We start from the raw sequence: 23,225 nt of genomic DNA, 5'->3' as shown, positions 1-23,225 counted from the left end.
TTTCCGAAAGTATACTTTGGACCACTTTTAAGGTCTATATCCCAACTTATCTTGAACCCAAATAAAAGCATTTTTAACAACTATTGATACTTGTTTATTAATTATAATAAGGATTACATGCCCTTCGATCTAATTGTTTAGCGCTTCGATCGTTTTTTTTTTCTTTCTTTACTGATATGTATTTGAAATTCAGTTTTTTTAAAATAATGAAAATAAATAACGTTGGTAAGTTTTGAGGAGAGAAAGATAGATACTGTATAATATTTGATTTTGTTTGTGAAAATAGTTCACATATGTAGATCTACCATATATATATATATTATAGTTTATTCCTGATTTTATTTTTGTCTAACTACTATGTATTCTTGGATTTAAAAAGTAAAAAAATGAGACAATGTCATAAATTTTCCGATGTTACCTAAAAAAATATACCAATACGGAACTAACCATGTGGGTTTGTGACATAAGAGACAAAACATAATGATGCCATGCCACACAACAGGCGAAGACCGTAGGTTTTGTTTGTTTTATTTTTACTTTTTAAATAACTAATTACCAAAAAAAAATTCACGTCTAAGATACCAAAATAATTTCAACAAAGATATTTTTATACAGAATTTTAAGCTTTAATAAATGAAAATTTAGAAGGCTTTCGAACTTTGTGCATATAAAAATTTATAAAGAGTTTTTGGTCACATCCATAGTAAAAAAGTTATAATTATTTTGTTACTCCTTTAGGGGTCATTTCTTCACAGTTGTTAATAAATATATAAACATATGTGAGCTGGACCCTTGCTCTCACCAGATTTGATACCAAAAACATCTTTGGAAATTCAATCCTATTAACAACATTCATTTTTTTTTTCATATACAAGTAGACTTTAAACATCTAAGCTATAACTAACCAGAAGGTTATGGGATAACTCGTTATTCCATATTATTATTATTTTTGAAAGCGTACTTGACAACTTTAGTCATCAATCCAAAAATTTGTAGAATTCTTAAGAGCCTATAGAAAGGATTTTTAGGTGGGACCTACATTTTGTTTGCTGTCAATAATTTATTAACTACTGTTTTATTTTTAAATTTATACTAGTATTTTAAAAAAGGACTTGAGAGAGGCCTAATTATCAAAAACCAAAAAATATATACAAAAATAAATTTAGGCCTAAAAACATAAAAAAAAATGTGTTAAATAAAGAAAGCGTAATCAATGGGCAAAGGATTTACCATATATATCCTTGACGAGTGACGACATGTTCCTTTTCAATTTTCATTTTTTTCTTCTATTACTATATAGTATATACAGAGTATTAGTCGCTGTAAATAACAACATTTGACATTATATCATTAATTTATATATTTTTTCAAATACTTTTGAAACCTTCTAGGAGATTCAATATACACAATTTAAAAATTTTAAAAATTAATTAATTAAATTATGTTAACACGTTTCACAATTTAAGTTGTAGGATACACCAATGACCGATTAAAGTCGATATAACCATATTAAATTATTACAATACAAAATTAAATACTTATATGTATAATATTATATATTATTTTTCTCTTAAAGAAAGGATTGAAAAGAAGATGAAGAGAACCTAGAAGATACCCCCATTTTAGATTTCACCAATAATTTTACTTCTACTGCTCATTACTCAATCAACTTTTTTTTTTGGCAAGAAAATTTTATTTAAACATTTAATTTAAATATAAGATATTTTACCTAAAACCGATTTAATAAATGGAAATATCCTAAATTCCTATATAGAAAAAATCCAATTTATCACTTAAAAAACAAAATAAAGAAACAGTTTCAGGAGGCCAAAAAAATAACAAATCATATTCTGATATATTGGAAAAATCCTGATTTTTTTTTCTATAATAATATGTGTTAAAATGTTAATATTTTTTATTATTATTACATTCCCATAAAATCGAAGTGAGTAAAGAAAAATAAAAATAAAAAAAAAGGAGAAGAAAAAACAGAGAATAAAAAGGGAAGAGAAGACACACTGTACAAAAGCCAAATCCCCCCCCCCCCCCCCCTCTCGGCCCTCGTTTCCTCTCTTCTCATTTTCGGATCTTTCTTTCTCTTCTTCTTCTATAATAATATAAACAAACTCTCTCTCTCACAAACCTTCTTTATCATCCTCCTCCTCCCTTCCCTCACAATACAAGCAGCAGAATTTTTATGTTTGATTAAAGAGAGAGAGAGAAGAGTGGCCCAGTAGATCGAAAAAGATGACGATCTAATTTTTTCCATTAATGGTGTTTTACGCTATAACTCTTATTATACCCACCACCATCCCTCCCATTTCTCTACTAGAGAGATTCGACTATTTGTTCTTTCTTTTTTGCCTTTCTGATTCTTAGATTTTTTTTTTTTTTTTTTTAAATTTTTTATAAAAATTTAATTTTTAATTTCTTCTGAGAAAGTATCGAAGACGAGCTCGGCGATAAGAGGATGTGGGTTTGAGGTAATTAAAACCATAAAAATCCCATTTTTATAATCTCTATTAATTGGGTTTTGTCTTATGATTTTGGAGTTTGGAGATTTCCCAATTTCACTAGATTATAATAAAGTAGTATTCTTTCTTCTCAATTTGGTACAATCCTCCTTTGTCCTAATATGTTTCAGATTCTCCTTTGTTATCTAACTTTAGATTTCAAGTTGATTGCTCAAGATCCTATTTTGACTCGTCGGCGTTTACAACTCAAAAACCCTTTTGCTATCACTTTACAAATTGCTTTGTGTTTTACTGTTTGACTTTTGGATGATGGATTTTTCAAGCTACTGGGTTTCTGGTGATTTAGATAGATAGTTACATTAGAGCCTCATGGAGCTTTTAAAGTCCTTGTTTTGTGAGGCAATTTCAGTTTCTTTTAATTTCAGATTTGCTTATCTCTGGCGGAGACTGAGGTTTTGTATTTTTTTTGTTTGTTTTTGTTTTGTGTGAGCAGGAATGGGAACAAAGGTGCACTGTGAAAGCTTATTTGGTGGATATCATCACTCTATGGGAGATCTCAACAAAGAGTCTAACGGTTGTAGATGGCCATTGTTCTACAGTGACAGTAAAACCTCTGCTGCTGCTGCTGCTAATGATCAATGCTACAATGGCTTCCCTTCCCAGACTACTTCATTTGGCTATGACAAGGATGTTGTGAGAAGGACAATGCTCGAACACGAAGCTGTTTTTAAGACACAGGTTTACTTACTTGAAGATTTTTCTCTCTGATCTTTCTCCGTTCTCTGGTATTTTCAGCTTATTTTTGTGAAATTTTGATCCTTTTTAACCAGGTTTTGGAACTTCACCGGGTGTACAGCATACAAAAGGATATGATGGAAGAACTGAAAAGGAAACAGTTGAATAACGAATGGGCTCCGATTGAGGCATCTTTCTCATCTCAAGCTACAAATGTCGATGCCCGTAAATGGAAAATCCCAACTTTCCCTTTGGCAAACTCTGTTTACGATAGGCCATCCATGTCTGTGGTTGAGGATAATGGACATTCTCCCATGAAAGGAAGCAGTTCTCAAGTGGTTGTTGGCCCAGTTTCATGGCAAAATGGAGCTAGTTCCAAGAATGTTGAAATGTCGGAGGCTAGACCGACGAAAATCAGAAGAAAGATGATCGACCTTTGTCTTCCAGCTGATGAGTACATTGATGACAATGACGAAGTTGTGGAGCTAAAAGATCACAGGGTTTGCAGCACCTCTAGTCAGCTTCCTAATGGAGATGTGAAGACTGAATCTCGCGGAGATGGGTTGAGGATTAAATATGGCTCGAGTAGAAGCAATGGTTTAGCTGACTTGAATGAACCAATCGATGCTCAAGAAACGAACGAATTTGCTTATGGTCATCCCCGTGACTTGCGTAATGGTGAGTTTCAAGGCCATATTCGCGACTATGGAAAATCTCTGAACCCGGGTAGTGTAAGGGACCATGTTCCTGTTGTCTCTCTGCATTCAGATGAGAACAATAGACCAAAAGTTTGGCCACATCAGCCCTTAAGAAATGGTAAGATGATCCATCATGTTGTAAATGCCATTGTTGGATTCTTCCATGGTTACACATGTTTTTTTTATTTACCAATGTTTTCATGTAAAATCTGCCATATGCAGATCATTATACTGGCACACACAAGTCTGCTGCTCCATTTTTTCAAGCGGCCAAGCCTCTTGATTCGTCCTCTCAGCATATGCAAGTTCTAATGAACAGTTCACAAAGAGTTATGAGTGTACCTAATTCTGGTCCACCAAGTAAGCCAGTGTTCTGGAGAGAAAGAACGTTTATTGATCTAGAGGCTGATACTGATACCAATAGTAGTCATGAAGCCATCACTCATCAAAATCACGTGGAGTCAAGTTTAACTTCTCACCAACAGCGCCACTTGTATCCGTATAATCCTCCAGATTCTGCTGTCTCGTGGAACCATTTGCAGTCTTCTTGGCAAAATCCTGGTTTTGGATTTTCTCATAAAGTTGCTTCAGCACAGAGATACCCGGTTCTAAACTTGTCTGACACACTAAGTGCTAATACTCAGAGACAAGGGTTTCTTGGAGATAGACTGCAGTATGAAAGCAATTCTAGATTTAACCCGGGTTGTGGGAATCCCAGTCGGTTAAACCACAACATGTTTTACAATGAGTGTTCCTCTTCATCAAAACCAAAACTCGCTGGGACTGACTTTAATTATCCTAATGGTGGAAGAAGTGACTACAGCTCGGAGATGAAGTGTGTGAGAGATTTGAATTTAAATGTGACACTTTCAAATACTTCTGTTGTTGAAGTTAGAAAGGATGAAGAACGCTTGGGTACTTTACCATGGCTTAATAAACCCAAGTCTGTTTGTAACTCTGAGATGGCTGATGGGAAAGGGAATCTGAAGAGCAATGATGTTGTTCTGAGTTCTACTTCGAAACCATTGGATATTAAAGATGAGGCAGGAGACAAAGTTCAGAATAGTATGTGGCTAGAGAGGTTAAAGTCTGGTTCTTGTTCCAGTAATCCGGAGACTGAGAAGTTAACTGCTAACGTGGAAAATCCTGGATCTGCTTTTAAAGATCAATCCAATGCAGGAAAAGGTAAAGTCCATAACGTTAGGATGCTAGACATGAACGAACCGTGTGATCCTTTTTGGGATGATGATCAGCAAATAGAGGAACAACAGATTGGTACAAAGGCATCGGTTAGTAATAGGTGTCAGATTGATTTGAATATGTTGGTTACTGATGATGAAGGCGAACATTGTTCTGTTCCTACCAGTTCAAGACAGATGAATTCGAAGGCACCTATGATAGATTTGGAATCTGTTCCGGAGTCTGATGATGAAGAAGAAGATGATAATATCTGTGGAGAAAAGCCATCAGAGGAAACCCCAGTTGAAGAAAAAACTCTAGAGAAACCGCCAGAGTTTGAAAAATTAGCAGCAGAAACAATAGTTTCCATCTCTTCAGCTTGCGTAGATAGAGAGCTTGAAGTTGCTGCTTCGCCAGAAGTCTCTGAAACCATCATCCTTCACTGGTTTGCAGAAACAGTAAATGCTCACAAAGAGAATCTGGACACAAAGCTCGATACTTTATCGAGCAATCAGTCACGTTCTATCGAAGAGATTGATTACTTTGAGTCAATGACCCTGCAACTACCTGAGATATCAGAAGAAGAGTATATGCCTAAGCCATTGGTTCCTGAAGACCTCAAATTGGAGGAAACTACAGGAACTACGCTGGTAACGAGCCAAAGACCAAGAAGAGGAAACGCGAGAAAAGGGAAACATAGACGAGATTTCCAAAGAGACATTCTCCCTGGACTTGTGTCTCTTTCAAAACACGAAGTAACAGAAGACATTCATATGTTTGATGGGTTCATGAGAGCAGCGGGAAGCTCCTGGACTCCAACCGGTTTAACAAGGAAAAAAACCGGTGCAAGAGGAAGACCAAGACGAGTCATAACAATCCCTGCTGAACCGGTCTATATCCCGGTTCCAGCTCCAGCTCCTGCTCAAGTGGTTCATCAACAACATGTTGTGAGCAATCAAAACAACAATGGTGAGACTGAAATGAGTTTAGAAGATAGAAGCTTTGCAGGTTGGGGTAAGATGACAAGAAGGCCTAGAAGACAACGATGTCCTTCAACTACTACAACTGTAACAACTGCAAGTAACCAACGTTCGTCATCACACGCGCCTTTCACGTGACAATGATGTTGAGACTTTGGGAAAGTGACTATGAGATTATTATTACTGTACCGAGTACGATTCTTTTCAAAAGAGTTGTCGTATAGAGAGAGAGAGACGTAATATAAGAGAACAGTTTGTGATAGAGATTTTTCATCGACTAATTTTTTTAATTTTTATTTTAGGTTGGTGATGAATACATGAAGATATTTTTATTCGTTCAACCACTTTTTAATGGAGTTCCATACCGATACATTTTGCCGTACTGTACCGTTTCGGTTAATATACAGAATTCAAATTCGGTTCGGTTCGGTTCAAATATATGATCTAATGGGCCTATTTCGGTAACTTGCTAATATATGGCCCAACGATGTTGCGGAACAAAAGGGTAATTTTGGAATGTGACACTGATTCTCGTGTAATTGCTAATAAAATACTTAAAAGACAATAATATCTCATCTCACGACACGTCGTCATCTCTGGAACTCCGGACCGTCCGATCAAAAGCGTCTCAGCTTTTAACCTTTTGCTAATCTTCGTTTTCTTTTTTTTGAATAAATGTTACATGTTTTCGTCCTTGGAGCGATCGATATTTGTATTAACGCCCCCAAAATTTTCTGAGTCACTTCCAAAAACACAGAGATCGTCCCGTCCCTCTCGTTTTCGTTTGCGTTTGCTCTCACTTCTCAACGATGTTTAGTCGTAGCTCTTGTAAGATTTCACGGTCAATTCTCTCTGATGTTTTGTTTATGTTTTTGTTTTAGATCCGAAAGTTTCGAAATTTGTATGTTGCCACAAATGCTTCAGTTGCACACATTGCATTGTCGATTTGGCACACTCCAATTTAGCAGCAGTAGCAGTAGCACCAAATCTACGATCGTGAGCTCGAATGATCCGTTTACAGAGGAACAATGTATGCAACATTGACGTAAGAACTGGGACAAAACAGAGAAGTAATCGATTACTCAAGCCATTGGGTTTTGGCCTAACCGTAGATTTCAACTTTGGTTAGAGAAAATAGGAGGAGCCATAGGCCCATAGAGCCATTTTAAGGCAATGCAGCCACGTTACGTGTTGGACCAAGATCAAAGAGTTCGAAGCACTCAGTAGATGATACCAGGTAAGCACTCACTTTCTCTTACCTGAATTCGTAGAAGCCTTCAAAGAAGATTGGTTAGGAGCTTCACCAGATGGAGACGTTCACGTGGTGTGCTGAAGTGAAAATGTCCCGCCATTTTACGACGGTGATAAAATACAGGCTTATCCATGGAAGAAGATTCCTTGGTACTATCCTATGTATGTTCCATCAAGCGCAACGCTTGATGGAGATTATGGATAAGAGATTGGTTGGATTTGTATTGTTGGACTGTTAATGACTTAATGGAACTAGTTTGTTTAGGATTGAAAGAGATTCTGCGTTTTAAGGAGATGTGTAAGTAACACTTGTTGATTTTTGGGTGAACCATGTTGTGCCTGGGAGAGAGATGTTCAAGAGTTTAGTTGTAACGGATCCTTTTAGTGATTATGTACCTGGATCTAGACATGAACGAACCAGGTTTTGCGTGGGGCTGAGAGGATTGTTGATAACTCTAAGCGTTTGTTTTATGAAATTAATGGACAGATTCTAGAGTGATATATACATCAGTGTCTCTGTTTCTTAATGTCCATCTTTTGAGGTTGTATGATTTTAGGAAAACTGTTTAACATAGAAACTGTTTACGAAACACTAGTTTAACATAGAAAATTAAAAACCTTTTAGAACACATAGAATTTAAAGAAACGGGAGAATAAGCATAAACACAACACAGATGGACACTATACTATGATCACCTGAATTTATTACACTCACTCGTCACTCCCCACACTAACACAAACGATGCAGCATAAACTAGTCACAAGTCACAACACGATACTTAAAAGTTATTTAATTATTATTACGAAAGTGGGACAACAATTAACGATCAAATCACTTCATGAAACCTTGAGCCGTCTTGGCAAAACCTCCAAGCCCACCACCAGACTCTTCACCGTCTTTCTTAGCCGCCGGCTCAGTCTGACTTACTGGCTCAGCCTGAGTCGTCGTCGGAGGAGGAACACCAGCGCCGGTACCGGCGGTGTGTGACGACTCGTAGTCGTTGAGATACTTCTCTGCCTTGTCGAGGTACTGACCAGTGCTAGTCGTTTCATCGAACTTACCGTATTTCTCGGCAGCGTCTAAGATATCAGCGGAGGCTCCGGCGACTTTACCTTTGTCAAGTTTGTCTGATTCGTTACGAGCTGCGGCTTGAGCAGCTTCGGCTACGACCTTGGCACTCGCCATGAGCTCGGCGTTGGAAGCTGGTCTTGTGGCTGTTTCTGTTCCTTCGGCTGCAGCAGGCTTGTTGTGTTCTGGCTCCTCTGGTTTCGAGCTTGAGTGTTTCTTAACTTGCTCGGAGATGAAATTCATTTTTTTTTCTTTCTCTTCTCTGAATATAAAAAAGCTTTTGTTTGTGTGTGTTGGATGTATGAGTTACGAGATGGATATGTCTATTATTTATAGATTGAAAAAAATGGATATTTATCCAATACAATTATATTCTTTTTACAAATAAACGAGATCACGGAATATTTATTATATGGAGAAAATAAACAGATGATAATTATAAAACCATTTAGAAAAAAACTGTAATTAATTACTATGAATAATACAGTACAAAGAATTATCGAGCTAAATACTCTTAATTAATAATGTGATTCACTGTTGAAAAAGTATAGTGTTGTTCGTTGAGGTACACTAATTAACTAAAGTTGATATATCATTATTGTTTGTTTGTGTTGTCGTGGCTGAAAAGAACATTTACGTGATTAGTATACAGTGACCAATGTGGTGTTCTCTTCTCGATCACACCATTCGTACGTGGTCTTTATGCTACAATATAGTACAAAAAAAAATATCACAAAATATCTTTATGGAATTATCGTTTTCCATTAAAAACTGTCGGTCGAAGCTTTGATGGGTGGTGATATATAACTCCCATCACTTGATTTTGTCGAGTTGCGTAATTTACAAGTTACTTTTATAATGACAAAAACCAAACAGTACTAGGTGGGCCTTTATCATTATACAGGTGTACTATAAAACAATTTCTTGCGCTTAATGGCCCAATTTTGACGCTATGTTTGTACCTTAAACCGGATTAGCTTCACTAGTGTGACATATATAGTACTTGTTAGGAAGTGTTTCATTGGGTTTTGTTGGTTTCAAAACATTGTGCAACAAATTAACACTGAGCGTTGTGTGTTAAGAATATCTTTGTTGCTTGCCAAGAGCTCTCTGTTATATACATTTGGCTTTCAATATCATCTTTCTTTAAAGGAAACCCATATAAATCTCTCACGCACACACACAATATAGCTACAGTTATCTAGGACCATCTGTTTTACTGTCAGAAACAGCATGCCTTTCCAGGGAGTTCACCGGTACTACGGATAACCCCGGCTTTCTCCTTCACCTTGAATTCTTTGCTCTGTCTCTCTTTCTCCGCCTGAGCTCTGGCTCCAGCAGCTATCTGTTCGATGTACTCCGTGTCTTCTCTAAATCTCTGCAAACCTCTCTTCCTCTTCTGTTCTTGTTCGCTCTGCTGTTCATGTACAAACCAGTTAGTGTAAGAAAACTCAAATTATCATTCAATTATATGATAATGATCACGACATTAGATTATACAAAGTCATTATATTGCCAACCTCAGATATGTCCAGCTTCCTTCGAGCTTTGTCCCTCTTCTTAGCTTCCCACAAATCGATCTTTCTGTTTAACTTCTCATACCTGATTGTGTAATACATATGTGAGTGTAACTAAAACACAAATAGATAATTTCTTGTGTGTACTGAGACTTACCTTGCTTTGATCTTAGCTAGTTCAGCTTTTTCCCAAGCATCAGCTGTAGAATCATCTTTTCGACTGGCATGCCCAGAACTCTGCCTTTTCATTTCCCTAGGTGGAAGCCGCAGAGGCGGAGGTGATAGAAAAGGAGGAGGAGGAGGCGGTGGTGGAGCACGACGTTCTGATCGTATCCTGACCGGTGGTTGTATCCGTGGCGGTTCAGAAACTGGTTTTCTTTGTCCATCATGTTTTTCACCTGAATCTTCATTCTGTTTGGTGTGGTCTTCTCTCAAGTTTATGGAGAATGTCTTTTTGACCGACGATGACTTTCTCACTGGTGACTTTGGCGTTGGATGTTTTTGATCTTTCGTCTCTGAATCTCTAAACGAAAGTTGTCCTGTGTCAACACAAAAACATTAACATCCAGTAAACATTTTCAGTTGAATAGCAAAATTTTAATCTTGATAATCCGTAACCTCACCTGAGAATCTTCTTGATAAGCTTCTTGGTTCCTCTGAAGGAAACTTATCTTCGCTTCTGCTCCTGCTCCTTGACAAAGAAGGTCCACGTTCAAGGCCATTCTGTTTTGTTTTACAATTTCAAACAACAACAAACTCATATAACATGATATTGTTACTTTTATTAACCGTAACAAAAAGTTTTTCTTAGGGCCCTTACATGATAACTCTCTAGCCAAGTTTCTTCAAAAGTGCTTATGGCATAAGCAGTGGCTGCAACTGCAGCTGCGTGATCCATGTCGCCGATCGGGTCATAACTTTGGCCACTCATTTGCCTCGAGAACTGCTTCTGTAACCAGTTTGAGGGCTTCTTCTTATCTACCAAAACACAGAATATGAACAGCACTAATGTGAAATTAATCAAAATATTGATAGGCTATCAAGAACAACAGAACAGAATTATGCAGCACCTTCTTTGAATGAAACAGACTTCCTTGCCGGCACTTTTTTCTCTCTAGTGGAGCTACCAACCTCTCTATTTTTTTCCTGGGAAGCTGGATGTCTCCTCCTGAAACAAAGATGTCAACATTTTACATAAACATATGCATATCTATATGTACGTGTTGTTGAATAGCAAAGATGAATCTGGAGATTTAGTGGTTTACCTTGTCTGCTTGATCAAGGTATCCATTTTCAAACTAAAATATGGTGGGAGGACTTGAGAAGGTTGGGGTTAGATGTGTTTCAGGGTTTTGGTTTTTGAAGGGTTTTTGAGAATATTGCTTTGCATGCAAGTTTCATATTTGGATCATAAAGGTGTGCAGGTAAAGTTAAGAACACTTTTTATTTCTTTTCCCTCTTCAGCTTTATGGTTCTTTGCTTTCTCAAAAGGACAGTGAAAAGAACAAACTAGATTGCTTTCCATTCAATTTTAATATATGGATAAGGAATCTTTCAGATTCAGAAAACACATCAAGTACAAAATATTGCTGTAACATAGAAATTAAATCATTACACTGCCAAATTAATATCTGAAATGAAACACGGTTGTAATATGCACTAAACAAGGATGTCTGTGTCAGAAAGTTTGAGGACTTTATGTGTACCAATCGCCTTCGCGTCTGTTTTGAATGCGTTCCCTTCTATGGACCTGCCACATACATCCACCAAGAATTAAATTATAACATGGATGTTATATAATTGTCCTTTACAAAGAGATCAAAGAGAGGTTATTTACATACATATCTTTTAGATTCGGATGCTTGTAGAAGGCTTCAGGGATACTCCCACTAAATAGATTGTGGTCCAAGTGCCTGAAAGTTAAATCACAACATGCTCTATGGATGTAAGAAAGCACATGGGTCCTTCAGATCAATTTTTAATTACGTATTTAGTTGAGGAGAGAGGCCTACAAGTTAGTTAGCCTTGGTATATTGGCTAGTGCAGAAGGTATTGCTCCAGTCAGTTTGTTGAAAGACAAGTACCTGAACTCAAAAGGATAAGATAGGGAGAGATAAAATATGTAAGTGGTGTTCATAAATCAAAAGATGTGATAAAGTACTCACAACATCTCCAGGTTTGTTAGATTTGCAAGCTTGTTTGGGAGTTCACCAGTGAAGTAATTATTGTTTAGAAACCTACAACCAAAAGTTAACTCAGGAACAATATTATATCTGATGGCTAACTCTCAAACTCACTTACAGGTTTCTAAGAACGGGAAAGCATCCTTGTATGCGTAAAAGATCGCTTATACTCCCCACTAATTGATTGCTACCAACATCCCTACGGACATGCAGAACATGACAAAGATACTAAGTATATCTGAACTCTGTTGGTTGATATACAGGAAAGAGCATTGAATGTCAAGATTACAAGTGGCGAAGTTTTTGTAATGTTCCCAACTCCGCCGGGATCCGCCCAGTAAAATGATTCTCCTGAAGATGTAGGTCTTGGAGCTCATGGAGATTTGCAAGCTCTTTGGGGATGTCTCCTTTGAAGTTGTTAAAGCTCAGGTACCTGCAATAGCGAGAGCATGTGACAGATCTCAAACAAAATCCCTTCAATCATCCCTGACATAAGCTAGGATTACTCACAGATACGTAAGACTCTTCAATCCACCAATTTCAGGAGGCAGAGCATGTTGAAGTTTATTCCACCTCAAATTCCTGCTCACAGTACACATTACACAAAAACAAGATCAAAACAAAGCAAGCAGCCAAAACTCAACCCCTTAACATATATTATGTTGAGATAATGTGAAGAACATCACAGTGTCTTAAGATGCTTAAGGCGCCCAATTTCTGAAGGAACAGGTCCTGTCAATTTGTTGTTGTGCAGATCCCTGCCAAAATTTATAAATCCAATTCCTTAAAACAATCAATACCCCTAACATCAGAACTAACAAGATAAGTCAGTGAAACTTAGACTATCCTCATTGGTGGTTCTTAGTTGTTTCTTAGAAAATTTCTTAGTTAGAGAAATTAATTATTAATGAAACAAAATGTAAGAACTGTAAGAAACGTTTCTTATTTTAGGATCACAAGAAACGTTTCTTAAGGATAGGTGGCGCAATATCAATGGGTTGAAAGGTGAAATGAGATTAATGGGGTAAATTTTTTTTTGGCCTTTCTATTTCATTTTCGAGTTTTCTCTTCTATCTCTTTCTCCACAAAATCGTCTTGTTACTTCTTTCTTTTCTTCCAATTGATTCCCACATCTGATTCTTAATGGATTCGTCGTCGATTTGGTTCCGGTGAAGCAGACGACATTTTTTAAAAACATTTTATGTTTTAATTTTAAATGTTGTATGTTATTTTATGTTTTTATTATTAAAATATGTTTCTATGATATATAAAATAATTTTGAATATTTTAAGTTATTAATTATTATTTTATTATATTTATTACTAAGAAACACTTTAACTTGGTTCTACCAATAATCAACAAAATTTTCCTTTTCTTTTAACAAAGTTTCTTCTTCCCTTTTTATTATTAAAAATTACCTTAAGAAACAACTAAGGATCACACTAATGAGGATAGTCTTACAGAACAGTGAGATCGAGGAGCCTCGTTACAGCCGTTGGGAATTTCCCAACTATCGACACTGAAAACACTTCTCTGCAAAAACATCACAAACCAATTTTAAGCGATAACAACTAACATAACAAAAGCCTCAAACTTTCAGAGATTGTGAGAGTCAAAGATTACAGCTTGACGACGACACGGTAATTGCCAACAGTGGAACAAGTGACTCCAGACCAAGGAGGCAAATGTTTATCTCCACAAGGATCATCTCCAACCCAAGAGTACACCACTCTCCACCCAACTAACCTCTTTATCTCATTCAACGCTTTCACTGCCCCCCAAAAAAAAAACAAATCCGACGAAAGATCACAACTTTGGAACAGTATAAATTGGAAACAAGCTAAAATATCGAAATCGAAAGAGTTTACCGTCTCGTTTAAGTGTTTTAGCGAAGGAGACATTGATCAGTAGCAACAAAATAGCGTAAATCCGGAGGATCAGAGACAAACTCAAATGCAGAGCCATCTTCAGAAGATCTGTAGAGCTTACGAAATCATGAATCCTTCGTGGGTATAAGAAGGGTAAAAAGAATCAATTTTGTTTAGTGGGCAAGTGAAATGGTGTGGGAGAAAGAAGAAGGATTTATTATATCATCGCCATGGAAAGCAAACAAAAGCTCAGTGGAAACTAAACTAATCCCGTCACGAATTAAAACGGTTCAAACTCCCCAGTATTATTTTAATTAATTTCTTTATATAGGCCTAGTAAGGCCCATTTTATTGGGCTTTAGATAGACCCATCTTTAAGAAGGTGACAGGTCAAAGATCATCATCCATTGGTTTTTCAAAGAGCTAACCACCACAAATCACAGGTAACAACTATTCTTGTACTAATCACTGTTTATATAACTTTCATCTCCGGCGCTCTGCTCCGGCAACAACTATTCTTGCATTCCTCCGTCGCCATGATCGTCAATTTCTCCTTCTTCTTCCTCCTCCTCCTCCTTTTCATCTCCGTCTTCGCTTCCTCTGCTAATGCCAAAGCTACAGTTTCTATTTCCCCGAAAGCTTTGAATCGATCTGGCGATACCGTCGTGATCCAATGGTCCGGCGTCGATTCTCCGTCAGATCTCGATTGGTTAGGCCTCTATTCGCCGCCGGAGTCTCCTAGCGATCACTTCATCGGTTACAAGTTCCTCAACGAATCGTCCACTTGGAAATCTGGATTCGGTTCGATCTCTCTTCCTTTGACAAATCTCCGATCGAACTACACGTTTCGGATCTTCAGATGGAGCGAATCAGAGATCGATATGAAACACCAGGATCATGATCAGAATCCTTTACCGGGAACTAAACATCTTTTAGCTGAATCGGAGCAGCTGAGCTTCGGATCCGGCGGCGTTGGCAAGCCGGAGCAGATTCATTTGTCGTTCACGGATAAGGTTAACACGATGCGTGTCATGTTTGTAGCTGGAGATGGAGAGGAACGTTTCGTTAGATACGGAGAAGAGAAGGACTTGTTAGGCAATTCCGCTGCGGCTCGTGGGATGAGGTACGAGAGAGAGCACATGTGTGATTCGCCGGCGAATTCAACCATCGGGTGGAGAGATCCTGGTTGGATTTACGATACCGTTATGAAGAATTTGAACAATGGCGTTAGGTACTATTATCAGGTATTATTCACATATCCCAATCTAAAGCTTCTGAAAGATATATGTTTAGATTACAGGATTGACTAATGGATTCTATGAATTAGGTTGGGAGTGAATCTAAGGGATGGAGTGAGATCCGTAGTTTTATTGCTAGAGATGCATACTCAGAAGAAACAGTAGCTTTCATGTTTGGAGATATGGGTTGTGCTACGCCTTACACTACATTTATCCGAACACAAGATGAGAGTATAGCTACGGTGAAGTGGATCCTCCGTGATATTGAAGCTCTTGGTGAAAAGCCAGCTCTTATTTCACACATTGGAGATATAAGTTACGCTCGTGGTTACTCGTGGGTATGGGATGAGTTCTTTGCTCAGATTGAGCCTATTGCCTCCAAAGTTCCTTACCATGTTTGCATTGGTAATCATGAGTATGATTTCCCTACTCAGCCTTGGAAACCTGATTGGGCAGCTACGACTTATGGAACTGATGGTGGTGGTGAATGTGGTGTGCCGTATAGTTTGAAGTTCAACATGCCTGGGAATTCTTCAGAACCCACGGGAATGAAAGCTCCTCCGACGAGGAATCTATATTATTCTTATGATATGGGATCGGTTCATTTCCTCTATATCTCCACAGAGACGAATTTTGTTAAAGGAGGCAGTCAGTATGAATTCATAAAGCGAGATCTAGAGACTGTGAACAGGCAGAAAACGCCGTTTGTTGTTGTGCAAGGACATAGACCGATGTACACTACGAGCAATGAGGTTAGAGATACTATGATTAGACAAAAGATGGTTGAGCATTTGGAACCGCTCTTTGTGGACAACAATGTCACACTTGCTCTATGGGGACATGTTCATAGATACGAAAGGTTTTGTCCGATAAGCAACAACACTTGCGGCAAACAGTGGCCAGGAAGCCCGGTTCATCTTGTGATCGGTATGGCTGGTCAAGATTGGCAACCAATTTGGCAGCCGAGACCAAACCATCCAGATGTTCCTATATTCCCTCAGCCTGAACAATCAATGTATCGTACGGGTGAGTTTGGATACACTCGTTTAGTTGCAAACAAAGAAAAGCTCACTGTCTCATTTGTGGGTAACCATGATGGTGAAGTTCATGATACTGTTGAGATGTTAGCTTCTGGGGAAGTAATCAGTGGGAGTAAAGAGAGTACTAAAATCCCAAGTCTTAAAACCGTTTCCGCTTCTGCTACGCTGATTAGAAAATCCGAATCTAATACCTTGTGGTATGTCAAAGGAGCAGGCTTGATGGTTGCGGGTGTGGTGTTAGGGTTCATTATCGGGTTTTTCACCCGTGGAAAGAAATCGTCGTCTGGTAACCGTTGGATCCCAGTCAAGAACGAAGAGACATAATATTGAACTGAGTCTATTTAGGGGGCATGATTTGTATAGGATCTCTTTTTTACCACGGTGTTGGGAAGAGAAGATAAGTTTTTGTACACTACAAATAATACTGATTGTTGTTAGATAGTGTCTTCTTGTGCTTATTATTTGTAAGAGTTTGTGAGTATCACTACGATGTTACAGACTGAAGGGATTTTGCTGTAATTACATTAATGTACTGTTTGAGTTATACTATAGAAATACAACACTTTTGGAACTGCAGAGTCTAATCAACTAAACCAGGCTTCTGTTCGGTTTTAGTTTTAAGGTTTCTGGTTGAAGCATATTTGAAACAAACTGAAACCAACTTGTAAAGTATGGATTAATTTGGTGGGGTTTTATTCTCAGTTTGATAGTTTAATGTTTTGTTTTAGATTGGATCGATTCAGTTTGTAATAGGTATAAACACTTCGATATAATATTGTCTGTAAAATTAATAGAAACAATTGAATCAAATGTGTTGTTAATATTGACAAATTATGTAGCAAAGAATGAACAAAGAAGAAAATCTCAAATGTGGAAGTAAAAAAAGAGAAGATACGTAATAATATACATATAAGAACAGCAATATTTGTGGAAGGTGGGTTGCTTATTTGGAAAGCAAATGACGTGCTCGTTGATTAGCTCCTTTAACACGAGAGTTAAGCTCATCAACATCGTCGCCGAGATGATCAAGAGCTTTGTTTTGCCTGCAATTTTTGCACCAAAAACAATAATAAGTATATTAAACACAAGCATAAAAATGTATGAGTATATGTAATTTGTGTTATCTGACTTGTCGATCTCAGATCCCATATCAACAGCCATGCTCTTAAGATCACCCAAAATGTCACTTAAATCTGAAAGTCCATCATCTTGTTTTGCCTTCTCTAGCTGCATTAAACATATGTTTTTAACAACTTTCCTTCATTTAAAAGATTGAAGAGATCTGCAAAACTTATAAAACAGAACACACACCTCAACTTTCTGCAACGCGTTTGTTGGTTGGTCTAGTGCAGGTGGTTGGCTGCTCGATCGTCCTTTCCCACCCAAACCGAGTTTCTCTCGCTCTTCCTTATGATTCTCACCCTTCTTCGACGGTTTATCTAAAGGTTCAATAACTATATTTAACATGACCACCATATACATGATATAATCCAATCAAGAATCAAGAATCAAGATGATACGAGTTATTCACAAGTTAAGGATCGAGTTTTTTTCCTAATCTTCAAACTGCAAACAAAGATGATCATCTTATGATCAAGAATCATGAGTCCTAAAGTGTGAAAACAATAACTATAGAGATGATATGAGTTATTAATGAGGTAACAACATGATCATCAAACACATAATTTTATCCAATCAAGAATCAAGAGCTCGGAAACGTTAAAAAAACACTAGAGATTGAGATTGCATACATTATGTAACTAGGTATAGATTCTGTTAGAAGGATTAAAACCTGGTGTGATCATAGGTCCTGAGATAGTTTTAGTCTTCTTTGGTTTCCATGGCTTTGAAAACATTCCTCCTAAGTTGTTCAAAAGTTTCTCTCCCTAATTTAACAAACATTTTCATCAGCACCCATAAAAAACAGAACCTATAATTTCAAAGAACGTAAGAAGGATACGAAAATCTTTACCCGGCTAAGATCTTTATCCATATCAACAGCCATAGCATGAGTCCTGTTGATCTGTTCACCTTGGTCATGCAACATTTCGAGAGTTCTTGTAGCATCTGATCTTATATCTTCAGCGATTTTAAGACAATTGTTAACACCTTTGGTTGTTTCTTCGGCTTTATAAACCGCATAGTTCTCTAACTCCTCTGTGGTTTGGCTCTGCAGACCACCAGAATCACGGAAACCATTCTTGTATTTGTCGTCATCGTCGAAATCAGGTGTTATAAGGATTGGTTCTGAAGAAGTCCTTCTTCCTGCAGTGATTGTTCCTCCTGATGATTCATTGGGAAGCTTATTGTTTCCCGGAGATTTGAAAAATCCAAACATCTATTCAACAAGGAAATAACGATGATGATGATTGACGAAAGATTCTCAAGAACTTGATATGAAAATGTTAAAAATATTGGAAAGTTTCGAATCAGGAAGAGATAGAATCTGATGGATTACCTGTGAAATCTCTGAAAAAAATTCTGATTAAGAAAAATGGCTATCCAAAAATAGAAACATGTCACCTGTGATAGAGATATGTAATTCAAGAATGGATCAAAAGAATTGTTTTTGATTCTCTCTCTGTTTGTTTACTGTTGAAGGGATTTAGAGATGAAGGGAGACGCGTCAGAGAAGGATCCACCTTCACGTCACAGTCTTCTGCTGCTTCCTATTTTGGGACCGTTAGTAATAACCAAACACTCTGTTTCAGAGACGAGGTTTATGTCTAGTACTGTTAGTTCAAGTTCAAGAAAATAGAGTAAATGTCAAGTACTGGAGAAGCTGATTACTGAAATCGTAGGTATAGGAAGTGAGATTTGAATTAAGAATATGAACAAAAAGTTAGTTCATTAAACAGTTTGAAGATTTTTTCTTCTTCTTACAACAAAATCTAATTCTGATTAACAAAGGTAATAAAATAACCTAAAGCATCAAAAACACAGAGCTTCAAGGGCCATAAACTATACAAGACTCCCTGAAACTTCCAACTTGAGTTTTTTTTTTAAATAATGCATTTACATAAACAAGATTCAGAACTTAAGAGCAGAGTAATAATGGAGAACTGAGATCGTTCTTCATTTACTTCCCTCTCGAAAAATCATCCCACGGGTCTTGACCAAAGATCTCATCAATGATGTTTGAAGTTGGAAGCAGATCAATGTTCTTAGTCCAGCAATGATCTGGTAGTATCGAATCACAAGGATCAAATGAATATGAATTATCCACAAGATCATTGCAGTGGCGCCAGTAATTCCCAATGTTGGATTCTTCTCTGTTTCTAACTGGACATCGAGAGTAGATAACATTGGACTGGTATTCAAAGGACATGTTCGAATCTGCATTAACATTAACCTCTTCCTCTTCTTCTTCTTCGTCTCTTGAGAGGCTTTTTTCGGCTTTATCATCTGATGGAGTTTCAGCACCATAAAAGGTGTTGTCATACTCTACTTCCCACTCGTCATCATCACTATCAGCATCCAGGCTTTTGGAACGATTCTGGATAGCTCGTCTTCGCAGGATAAAGACATTGAAATAATAACTCACAATTTCCTTCATGGTTCTCGAAGGAAACGCAGACTTAAGGTGTTTCCAGAAATCCCTGTCCAGTGACACCGGGTTGGAGTAAACAACCTCGTGAAATAGATCTTCCTCATCTTCAGTTAGTTTGCCGGCTACTTCCTCCCCCATTTCACAAAGACCTAAATCCAGGCATCTGTCGTATCCAATAGTTTCAAACAAGTCTTCCCTGTTTTCCATGATATGCTGCTGCACACATCTGGTGGAACCTTTATCCAGGCAAATGCATTCCTTTCTTCCTTTACCAATTTTGCAAATCTCGGTTTCACAGTCAGGCATTGGAATTACGCACTTCCCCGTCACAGCCTGACCTGACTGATGACTTGCCTCTTCCTTGACACATTCAGGAATAACCGCCTGGTAATCCGGCCCGACAGGAACTTGTTTTCTAGGAGACATCGGAGAACAATAAACATCTTCCGAGCAAACTGGTCTCCAAGGTATATCTGACTCAGGAGATTCATGAGAAAGGGTAGACTGAGATGGAACTCCTTCATCTAGCTTGGTCAGCTTATTGCAATAACTAATCTGTCTTGCATGCTTAACGTTGAGCTCTTGGACATCCTCAGCATCAAAAGTGCGCTTGAAACCCATATTTTTGAGACTGTAAAATAAGAACCAAAGCCATTTAGTTACTTGGCGTGAAGGTTATCTATGAGAACCACAGACTCACACTGACAAGTGACAACAAGAAGACTATTTCACCAGTAAAATAATTTAATTAGAGTATAATAAAAAAATAAAAAAAAATTAACCCCAATTTAATTTGGGTAAATTAAAAAAATCCCCAAATTTGAAAAAAAACCCTAACCCTAGATTTCAATTCACGGATTAAATCATCAAATTAAGAATCGTAAATCAAAGAATCGGTTAATTATCAAGAAAACAGACAAAAAGCCCTCGGTTAATAGACATATCTGACGAACCCTAAAACATCGAGATCTACGAGATCCCCAAATCGGACAATAAAAATTGGGGAAAACCCGAATTAACAACAGATCCGGTAAACCTATTTAATGAAATCAACATCAAAGACCAAAGATTAATCAGATCTGTTGTTTCAAGATCTGGATCTGACTCAAACCCTAGATTTGACCAAAACGATGCGATGATAACAAAACAGACATCGATTGAAGGAGGAAATCGAGAGGAATAAGAAAATTACAATTGATTTGAAGATCGATCTGGATTAAGGAAGGGATCTGAAAAAAGAAATCGAAGAAAATTTTGTAAGGAAAAAAAAAAAAAATTTGGGGGAATTTTAGGACGCGGCTAGGGTTAAAAATTCGTGCTTTTTTTCGATTGGGGGAAAGACCCGATTTTGAAACCCGGATTTTAATTCGGATACCGAGACAACCTCGAATGAGCTGTACTTTATTTAAATCTTTACAGAAAATTTGAAGTTACCAAATTATCCTCGCCGTATACCATCAACGTGCCTCGCAACTTGTGTTGGCAAATCCGGCTCGTATCTATCTTCTTAACCGGTAACGTCGGCACATAATTAACAAACCGAACCAAACGAATTAAACCGGTTATAATCTTATAAACCCTAAATTCCCAAATTAGATTCTCACGCGACCATTAGCATCATCATCACTCTTTGCTTTCTTCAACCTGTCGAACAACACTCCCGATTTTGCTCTGGTAATGTTTTGATTTATCTTGATTTTTTCGTCGGAATTGTTAATTTTGGGAGTATATATGTATAAAGTTTGATGCTTTAACTTGTTCTAGAGGATTGAATCCGTTATATGTGAATCTGGGTCGTTGCACAGTTTTGGATGATTGGATCTAAAGTTTTATATTGACTCCAATTTTTAGGTTGTGTGTGATATAAGCCAATGGCGCTAGTTGTGATTTGTGGGCAACCTTGTAGTGGTAAGTCAATAGCTGCAGTAACCTTAGCTGAAACACTGGGAGAGTCAGAGACGAAACAGAGTGTTAGGATCATTGATGAGGCTTCGTTTCATCTAGATCGCAACCAAAACTATGCTAACATGCCTGCGGAGAAGAATCTGAGAGGAAAGCTCAGGTCAGATGTTGATAGATCAGTTTCGAGAGGCGATATTGTTATTGTGGATTCGTTAAACAGTATCAAAGGTTACAGATACGAGCTCTGGTGTATCGCGCGTGCTGCTGGGATTAGGTATTGTGTTGTTTACTGTGATGTGGATGAAGCTCATTGCAGGCAATGGAATAAAGAACGTAGTGATAGAGGTGAGGCTTCATATGGCGATGGTATATTCGAAGATCTGGTGAGAAGATTCGAGAAACCTGAGAGAAGAAACCGGTGGGATTCACCTCTGTTTGAGCTGTACCCTGCTCGAGAAGGAATAGACAAATCCTCTCCTGTGATTTCAGAGGCTGTGACTTATCTAACCAAGACTGTTGACTCCAGAACGCAAGATGTGAGGATTCTCCAACCAAGTATCGCCACTCAGGCTGCTAGATTCTCAGAAGCGAATTCTCTTTACGAGTTGGACAGAGCGACACAAGAAATCATCAACGCGATTGTGGAACAACAGTCACTTGGTGGGGCTATAAGCAGAGTTACTCTTGGCAGTGAACTACCTCCAATCGAAATCTGCAGACCTATTGGACTACCGGAGCTAAGGAGGCTTCGGAGAACGTTTGTTAAATTGATGGGTCAATCGAGTTTAAGCGGGCCACCATTACCAACTGATGCAGACAGTGCAAAGAGACGTTTTGTGGATTACTTGAACAGAGAGTTTGGAGGTTAATTAAACGCTTGGAATTTGTGGGTAAAAAAAACATTTTTACAATTTGGTTCTGTATTTTCTTAACTCAAGTCAAGTTTCCATCCTTGTAGTTCTTCAATGAAATTTTGGGGCTAAATTGATGTGTTATAACACTGCAAACATATATGATCGTTACTTATATGGATATGGTCCCTTGGTGGCCTGGATGAATTTTTTTTCTGGAACAAGAGTACTTAGCTTGCTTCCTCATCATCATACAGATGAAAGGTTGCTTCCATGTTTCTTTCTTGCGAGATTGTCGTACACATTGGCCTCACCTCACATGGAGTGTGGCATATACGAAAAGAGAGACTAGGCTTTGCTTCCTATTGTCAGCTGCTTTTTTCATCTCTGCCTCCTTGTTCTCTAGTTGTTTTTATCTCTTACCCCACAAACCAAAAAAAATTAAGCAACGTCAAAATTTGGAGATGCGGGGGATCGAACCCCGTGCCTCTCGCATGCAAAGCGAGCGCTCTACCATTTGAGCTACATCCCCAATTGATTAATATGATACAGTATGAACTATACATATACTTTAATATATTTATAACTTGGAAAAGTTGTCCAAGCTAGCCTGATGATGTTAGTAACTCAAGTATAACTAAGCAGCTCCGATCAAGTTCAAAGATGCGATTCCTCCACTACTACAAGCGC

General features: G+C 37.7%; 7 protein-coding genes, 1 non-coding gene and 2 pseudogenes across 12 annotated transcripts; 4 read left to right on the top strand and 6 right to left on the bottom strand.

The window, feature by feature from the left end:
* The first annotated feature begins 2,050 nt into the window (after nt 1–2,050).
* Nucleotides 2,051–6,407, top strand: LOC104772797 (uncharacterized). Its single transcript, XM_087508458.1, has 4 exons — nt 2,051–2,483; nt 2,968–3,212; nt 3,305–4,025; nt 4,130–6,407. The coding sequence occupies exons 2-4, from the start codon at nt 2,970–2,972 to the stop codon at nt 6,202–6,204; spliced, it is 3,039 nt and encodes a 1,012-aa protein (XP_087364584.1). The 5' UTR covers nt 2,051–2,483; nt 2,968–2,969; the 3' UTR covers nt 6,205–6,407.
* A 362-nt stretch (nt 6,408–6,769) lies between these two features.
* Nucleotides 6,770–7,816, top strand: LOC147946616 (uncharacterized; annotated as a pseudogene).
* Nucleotides 7,817–7,898: 82 nt separating this feature from the next.
* LOC104772791 (nodulin-related protein 2 pseudogene) lies at nt 7,899–8,949 on the bottom strand (annotated as a pseudogene). Its single transcript, XR_015595218.1, has one exon. The product of XR_015595218.1 is annotated as a nodulin-related protein 2 pseudogene (transcript).
* A 507-nt stretch (nt 8,950–9,456) lies between these two features.
* On the bottom strand, nt 9,457–11,397 carry LOC104772777 (uncharacterized). 2 transcript variants are annotated; one of them, XM_087508455.1, is made up of 7 exons: nt 11,169–11,397; nt 10,974–11,071; nt 10,724–10,881; nt 10,527–10,626; nt 10,061–10,442; nt 9,907–9,988; nt 9,457–9,803 (listed from the first exon to the last, which is right to left on the bottom strand). In XM_087508455.1, the coding sequence occupies exons 1-7, from the start codon at nt 11,192–11,194 to the stop codon at nt 9,609–9,611; spliced, it is 1,041 nt and encodes a 346-aa protein (XP_087364581.1). In that variant the 5' UTR covers nt 11,195–11,397; the 3' UTR covers nt 9,457–9,608. The 2 variants fall into 2 exon arrangements, with proteins under 2 accessions (XP_087364581.1, XP_087364580.1); XM_087508454.1 differs by having other exon boundaries at nt 9,457–9,800; nt 11,169–11,233.
* A 6-nt stretch (nt 11,398–11,403) lies between these two features.
* On the bottom strand, nt 11,404–14,256 carry LOC104772785 (uncharacterized). 2 transcript variants are annotated; one of them, XM_010497361.3, is made up of 11 exons: nt 13,955–14,256; nt 13,710–13,857; nt 13,548–13,619; nt 12,773–12,844; nt 12,597–12,668; nt 12,376–12,519; nt 12,205–12,285; nt 12,069–12,140; nt 11,916–11,987; nt 11,745–11,816; nt 11,404–11,653 (listed from the first exon to the last, which is right to left on the bottom strand). In XM_010497361.3, the coding sequence occupies exons 1-11, from the start codon at nt 14,049–14,051 to the stop codon at nt 11,563–11,565; spliced, it is 993 nt and encodes a 330-aa protein (XP_010495663.2). In that variant the 5' UTR covers nt 14,052–14,256; the 3' UTR covers nt 11,404–11,562. The 2 variants fall into 2 exon arrangements, with proteins under 2 accessions (XP_010495663.2, XP_087364582.1); XM_087508456.1 differs by having other exon boundaries at nt 12,072–12,140.
* A 91-nt stretch (nt 14,257–14,347) lies between these two features.
* LOC104772776 (putative inactive purple acid phosphatase 2) lies at nt 14,348–16,803 on the top strand. The gene is made up of 2 exons (XM_010497351.3): nt 14,348–15,198; nt 15,282–16,803. The coding sequence occupies exons 1-2, from the start codon at nt 14,491–14,493 to the stop codon at nt 16,554–16,556; spliced, it is 1,983 nt and encodes a 660-aa protein (XP_010495653.1). The 5' UTR covers nt 14,348–14,490; the 3' UTR covers nt 16,557–16,803.
* Nucleotides 16,804–17,032: 229 nt separating this feature from the next.
* Nucleotides 17,033–18,845, bottom strand: LOC104772762 (putative SNAP25 homologous protein SNAP30). 2 transcript variants are annotated; one of them, XM_010497345.3, is made up of 6 exons: nt 18,691–18,845; nt 18,205–18,570; nt 18,025–18,118; nt 17,544–17,671; nt 17,362–17,459; nt 17,033–17,275 (listed from the first exon to the last, which is right to left on the bottom strand). In XM_010497345.3, exons 2-6 carry the CDS (start codon nt 18,568–18,570, stop codon nt 17,176–17,178), a joined length of 786 nt encoding a protein of 261 aa, XP_010495647.1. In that variant the 5' UTR covers nt 18,691–18,845; the 3' UTR covers nt 17,033–17,175. The 2 variants fall into 2 exon arrangements, with proteins under 2 accessions (XP_010495647.1, XP_010495643.1); XM_010497341.2 differs by lacking the exon at nt 18,691–18,845 and having other exon boundaries at nt 18,205–18,688.
* Nucleotides 18,846–19,063: 218 nt separating this feature from the next.
* On the bottom strand, nt 19,064–21,180 carry LOC104772754 (uncharacterized). The gene is made up of 2 exons (XM_010497336.3): nt 20,975–21,180; nt 19,064–20,413 (listed from the first exon to the last, which is right to left on the bottom strand). Exon 2 carries the CDS (start codon nt 20,401–20,403, stop codon nt 19,312–19,314), a length of 1,092 nt encoding a protein of 363 aa, XP_010495638.1. The 5' UTR covers nt 20,404–20,413; nt 20,975–21,180; the 3' UTR covers nt 19,064–19,311.
* Nucleotides 21,181–21,318: 138 nt separating this feature from the next.
* Nucleotides 21,319–22,742, top strand: LOC104772746 (protein KTI12 homolog). Its single transcript, XM_010497328.3, has 2 exons — nt 21,319–21,456; nt 21,634–22,742. The coding sequence occupies exon 2, from the start codon at nt 21,654–21,656 to the stop codon at nt 22,551–22,553; it is 900 nt and encodes a 299-aa protein (XP_010495630.1). The 5' UTR covers nt 21,319–21,456; nt 21,634–21,653; the 3' UTR covers nt 22,554–22,742.
* Nucleotides 22,743–22,994: 252 nt separating this feature from the next.
* TRNAA-UGC (transfer RNA alanine (anticodon UGC)) lies at nt 22,995–23,067 on the bottom strand. The gene has a single exon. It is a non-coding gene; the product is annotated as a tRNA-Ala (tRNA).
* Nucleotides 23,068–23,225: the final 158 nt, after the last annotated feature.

This window comes from Camelina sativa, chromosome 3 (assembly GCF_030686135.1).
Source record: "Camelina sativa cultivar CO46 ecotype springtype chromosome 3, ASM3068613v1".
NCBI lineage: Eukaryota > Viridiplantae > Streptophyta > Magnoliopsida > Brassicales > Brassicaceae > Camelina > Camelina sativa.
Note: the sequence above shows the minus strand (reverse complement) of the source record. Positions and strands in the feature narration are given on the sequence as shown.

Coding starts and splice junctions, on each gene's coding strand:
- LOC104772797 (XM_087508458.1), top strand. CDS start 2,970: ATGGGAACAAAGGTGCACTGTGAAAGCTTATTTGGTGGATATCATCAC. Junction 3,213..3,304: donor AAGCTGTTTTTAAGACACAG/GTTTACTTACTT, acceptor CTTTTTAACCAG/GTTTTGGAACTTCACCGGGT. Junction 4,026..4,129: donor ACATCAGCCCTTAAGAAATG/GTAAGATGATCC, acceptor TGCCATATGCAG/ATCATTATACTGGCACACAC.
- LOC104772777 (XM_087508455.1), bottom strand. CDS start 11,194: ATGGATACCTTGATCAAGCAGACAAG. Junction 10,443..10,526: donor CTTATCAAGAAGATTCTCAG/GTGAGGTTACGG, acceptor GTGTTGACACAG/GACAACTTTCGTTTAGAGAT. Junction 9,989..10,060: donor CTAGCTAAGATCAAAGCAAG/GTAAGTCTCAGT, acceptor TTACACAATCAG/GTATGAGAAGTTAAACAGAA.
- LOC104772785 (XM_010497361.3), bottom strand. CDS start 14,051: ATGGCTCTGCATTTGAGTTTGTCTCTGATCCTCCGGATTTACGCTATT. Junction 12,845..13,547: donor CTCCTCGATCTCACTGTTCT/GTAAGACTATCC, acceptor AAATTTTGGCAG/GGATCTGCACAACAACAAAT. Junction 12,141..12,204: donor TTTCCCGTTCTTAGAAACCT/GTAAGTGAGTTT, acceptor TTTTGGTTGTAG/GTTTCTAAACAATAATTACT.
- LOC104772776 (XM_010497351.3), top strand. CDS start 14,491: ATGATCGTCAATTTCTCCTTCTTCTTCCTCCTCCTCCTCCTTTTCATC. Junction 15,199..15,281: donor GCGTTAGGTACTATTATCAG/GTATTATTCACA, acceptor TCTATGAATTAG/GTTGGGAGTGAATCTAAGGG.
- LOC104772762 (XM_010497345.3), bottom strand. CDS start 18,570: ATGTTTGGATTTTTCAAATCTCCGGGAAACAATAAGCTTCCCAATGAA. Junction 17,672..18,024: donor AGGACCTATGATCACACCAG/GTTTTAATCCTT, acceptor TTGAACCTTTAG/ATAAACCGTCGAAGAAGGGT. Junction 17,276..17,361: donor ATGGGATCTGAGATCGACAA/GTCAGATAACAC, acceptor CAAAAATTGCAG/GCAAAACAAAGCTCTTGATC.
- LOC104772754 (XM_010497336.3), bottom strand. CDS start 20,403: ATGGGTTTCAAGCGCACTTTTGATGCTGAGGATGTCCAAGAGCTCAAC.
- LOC104772746 (XM_010497328.3), top strand. CDS start 21,654: ATGGCGCTAGTTGTGATTTGTGGGCAACCTTGTAGTGGTAAGTCAATA.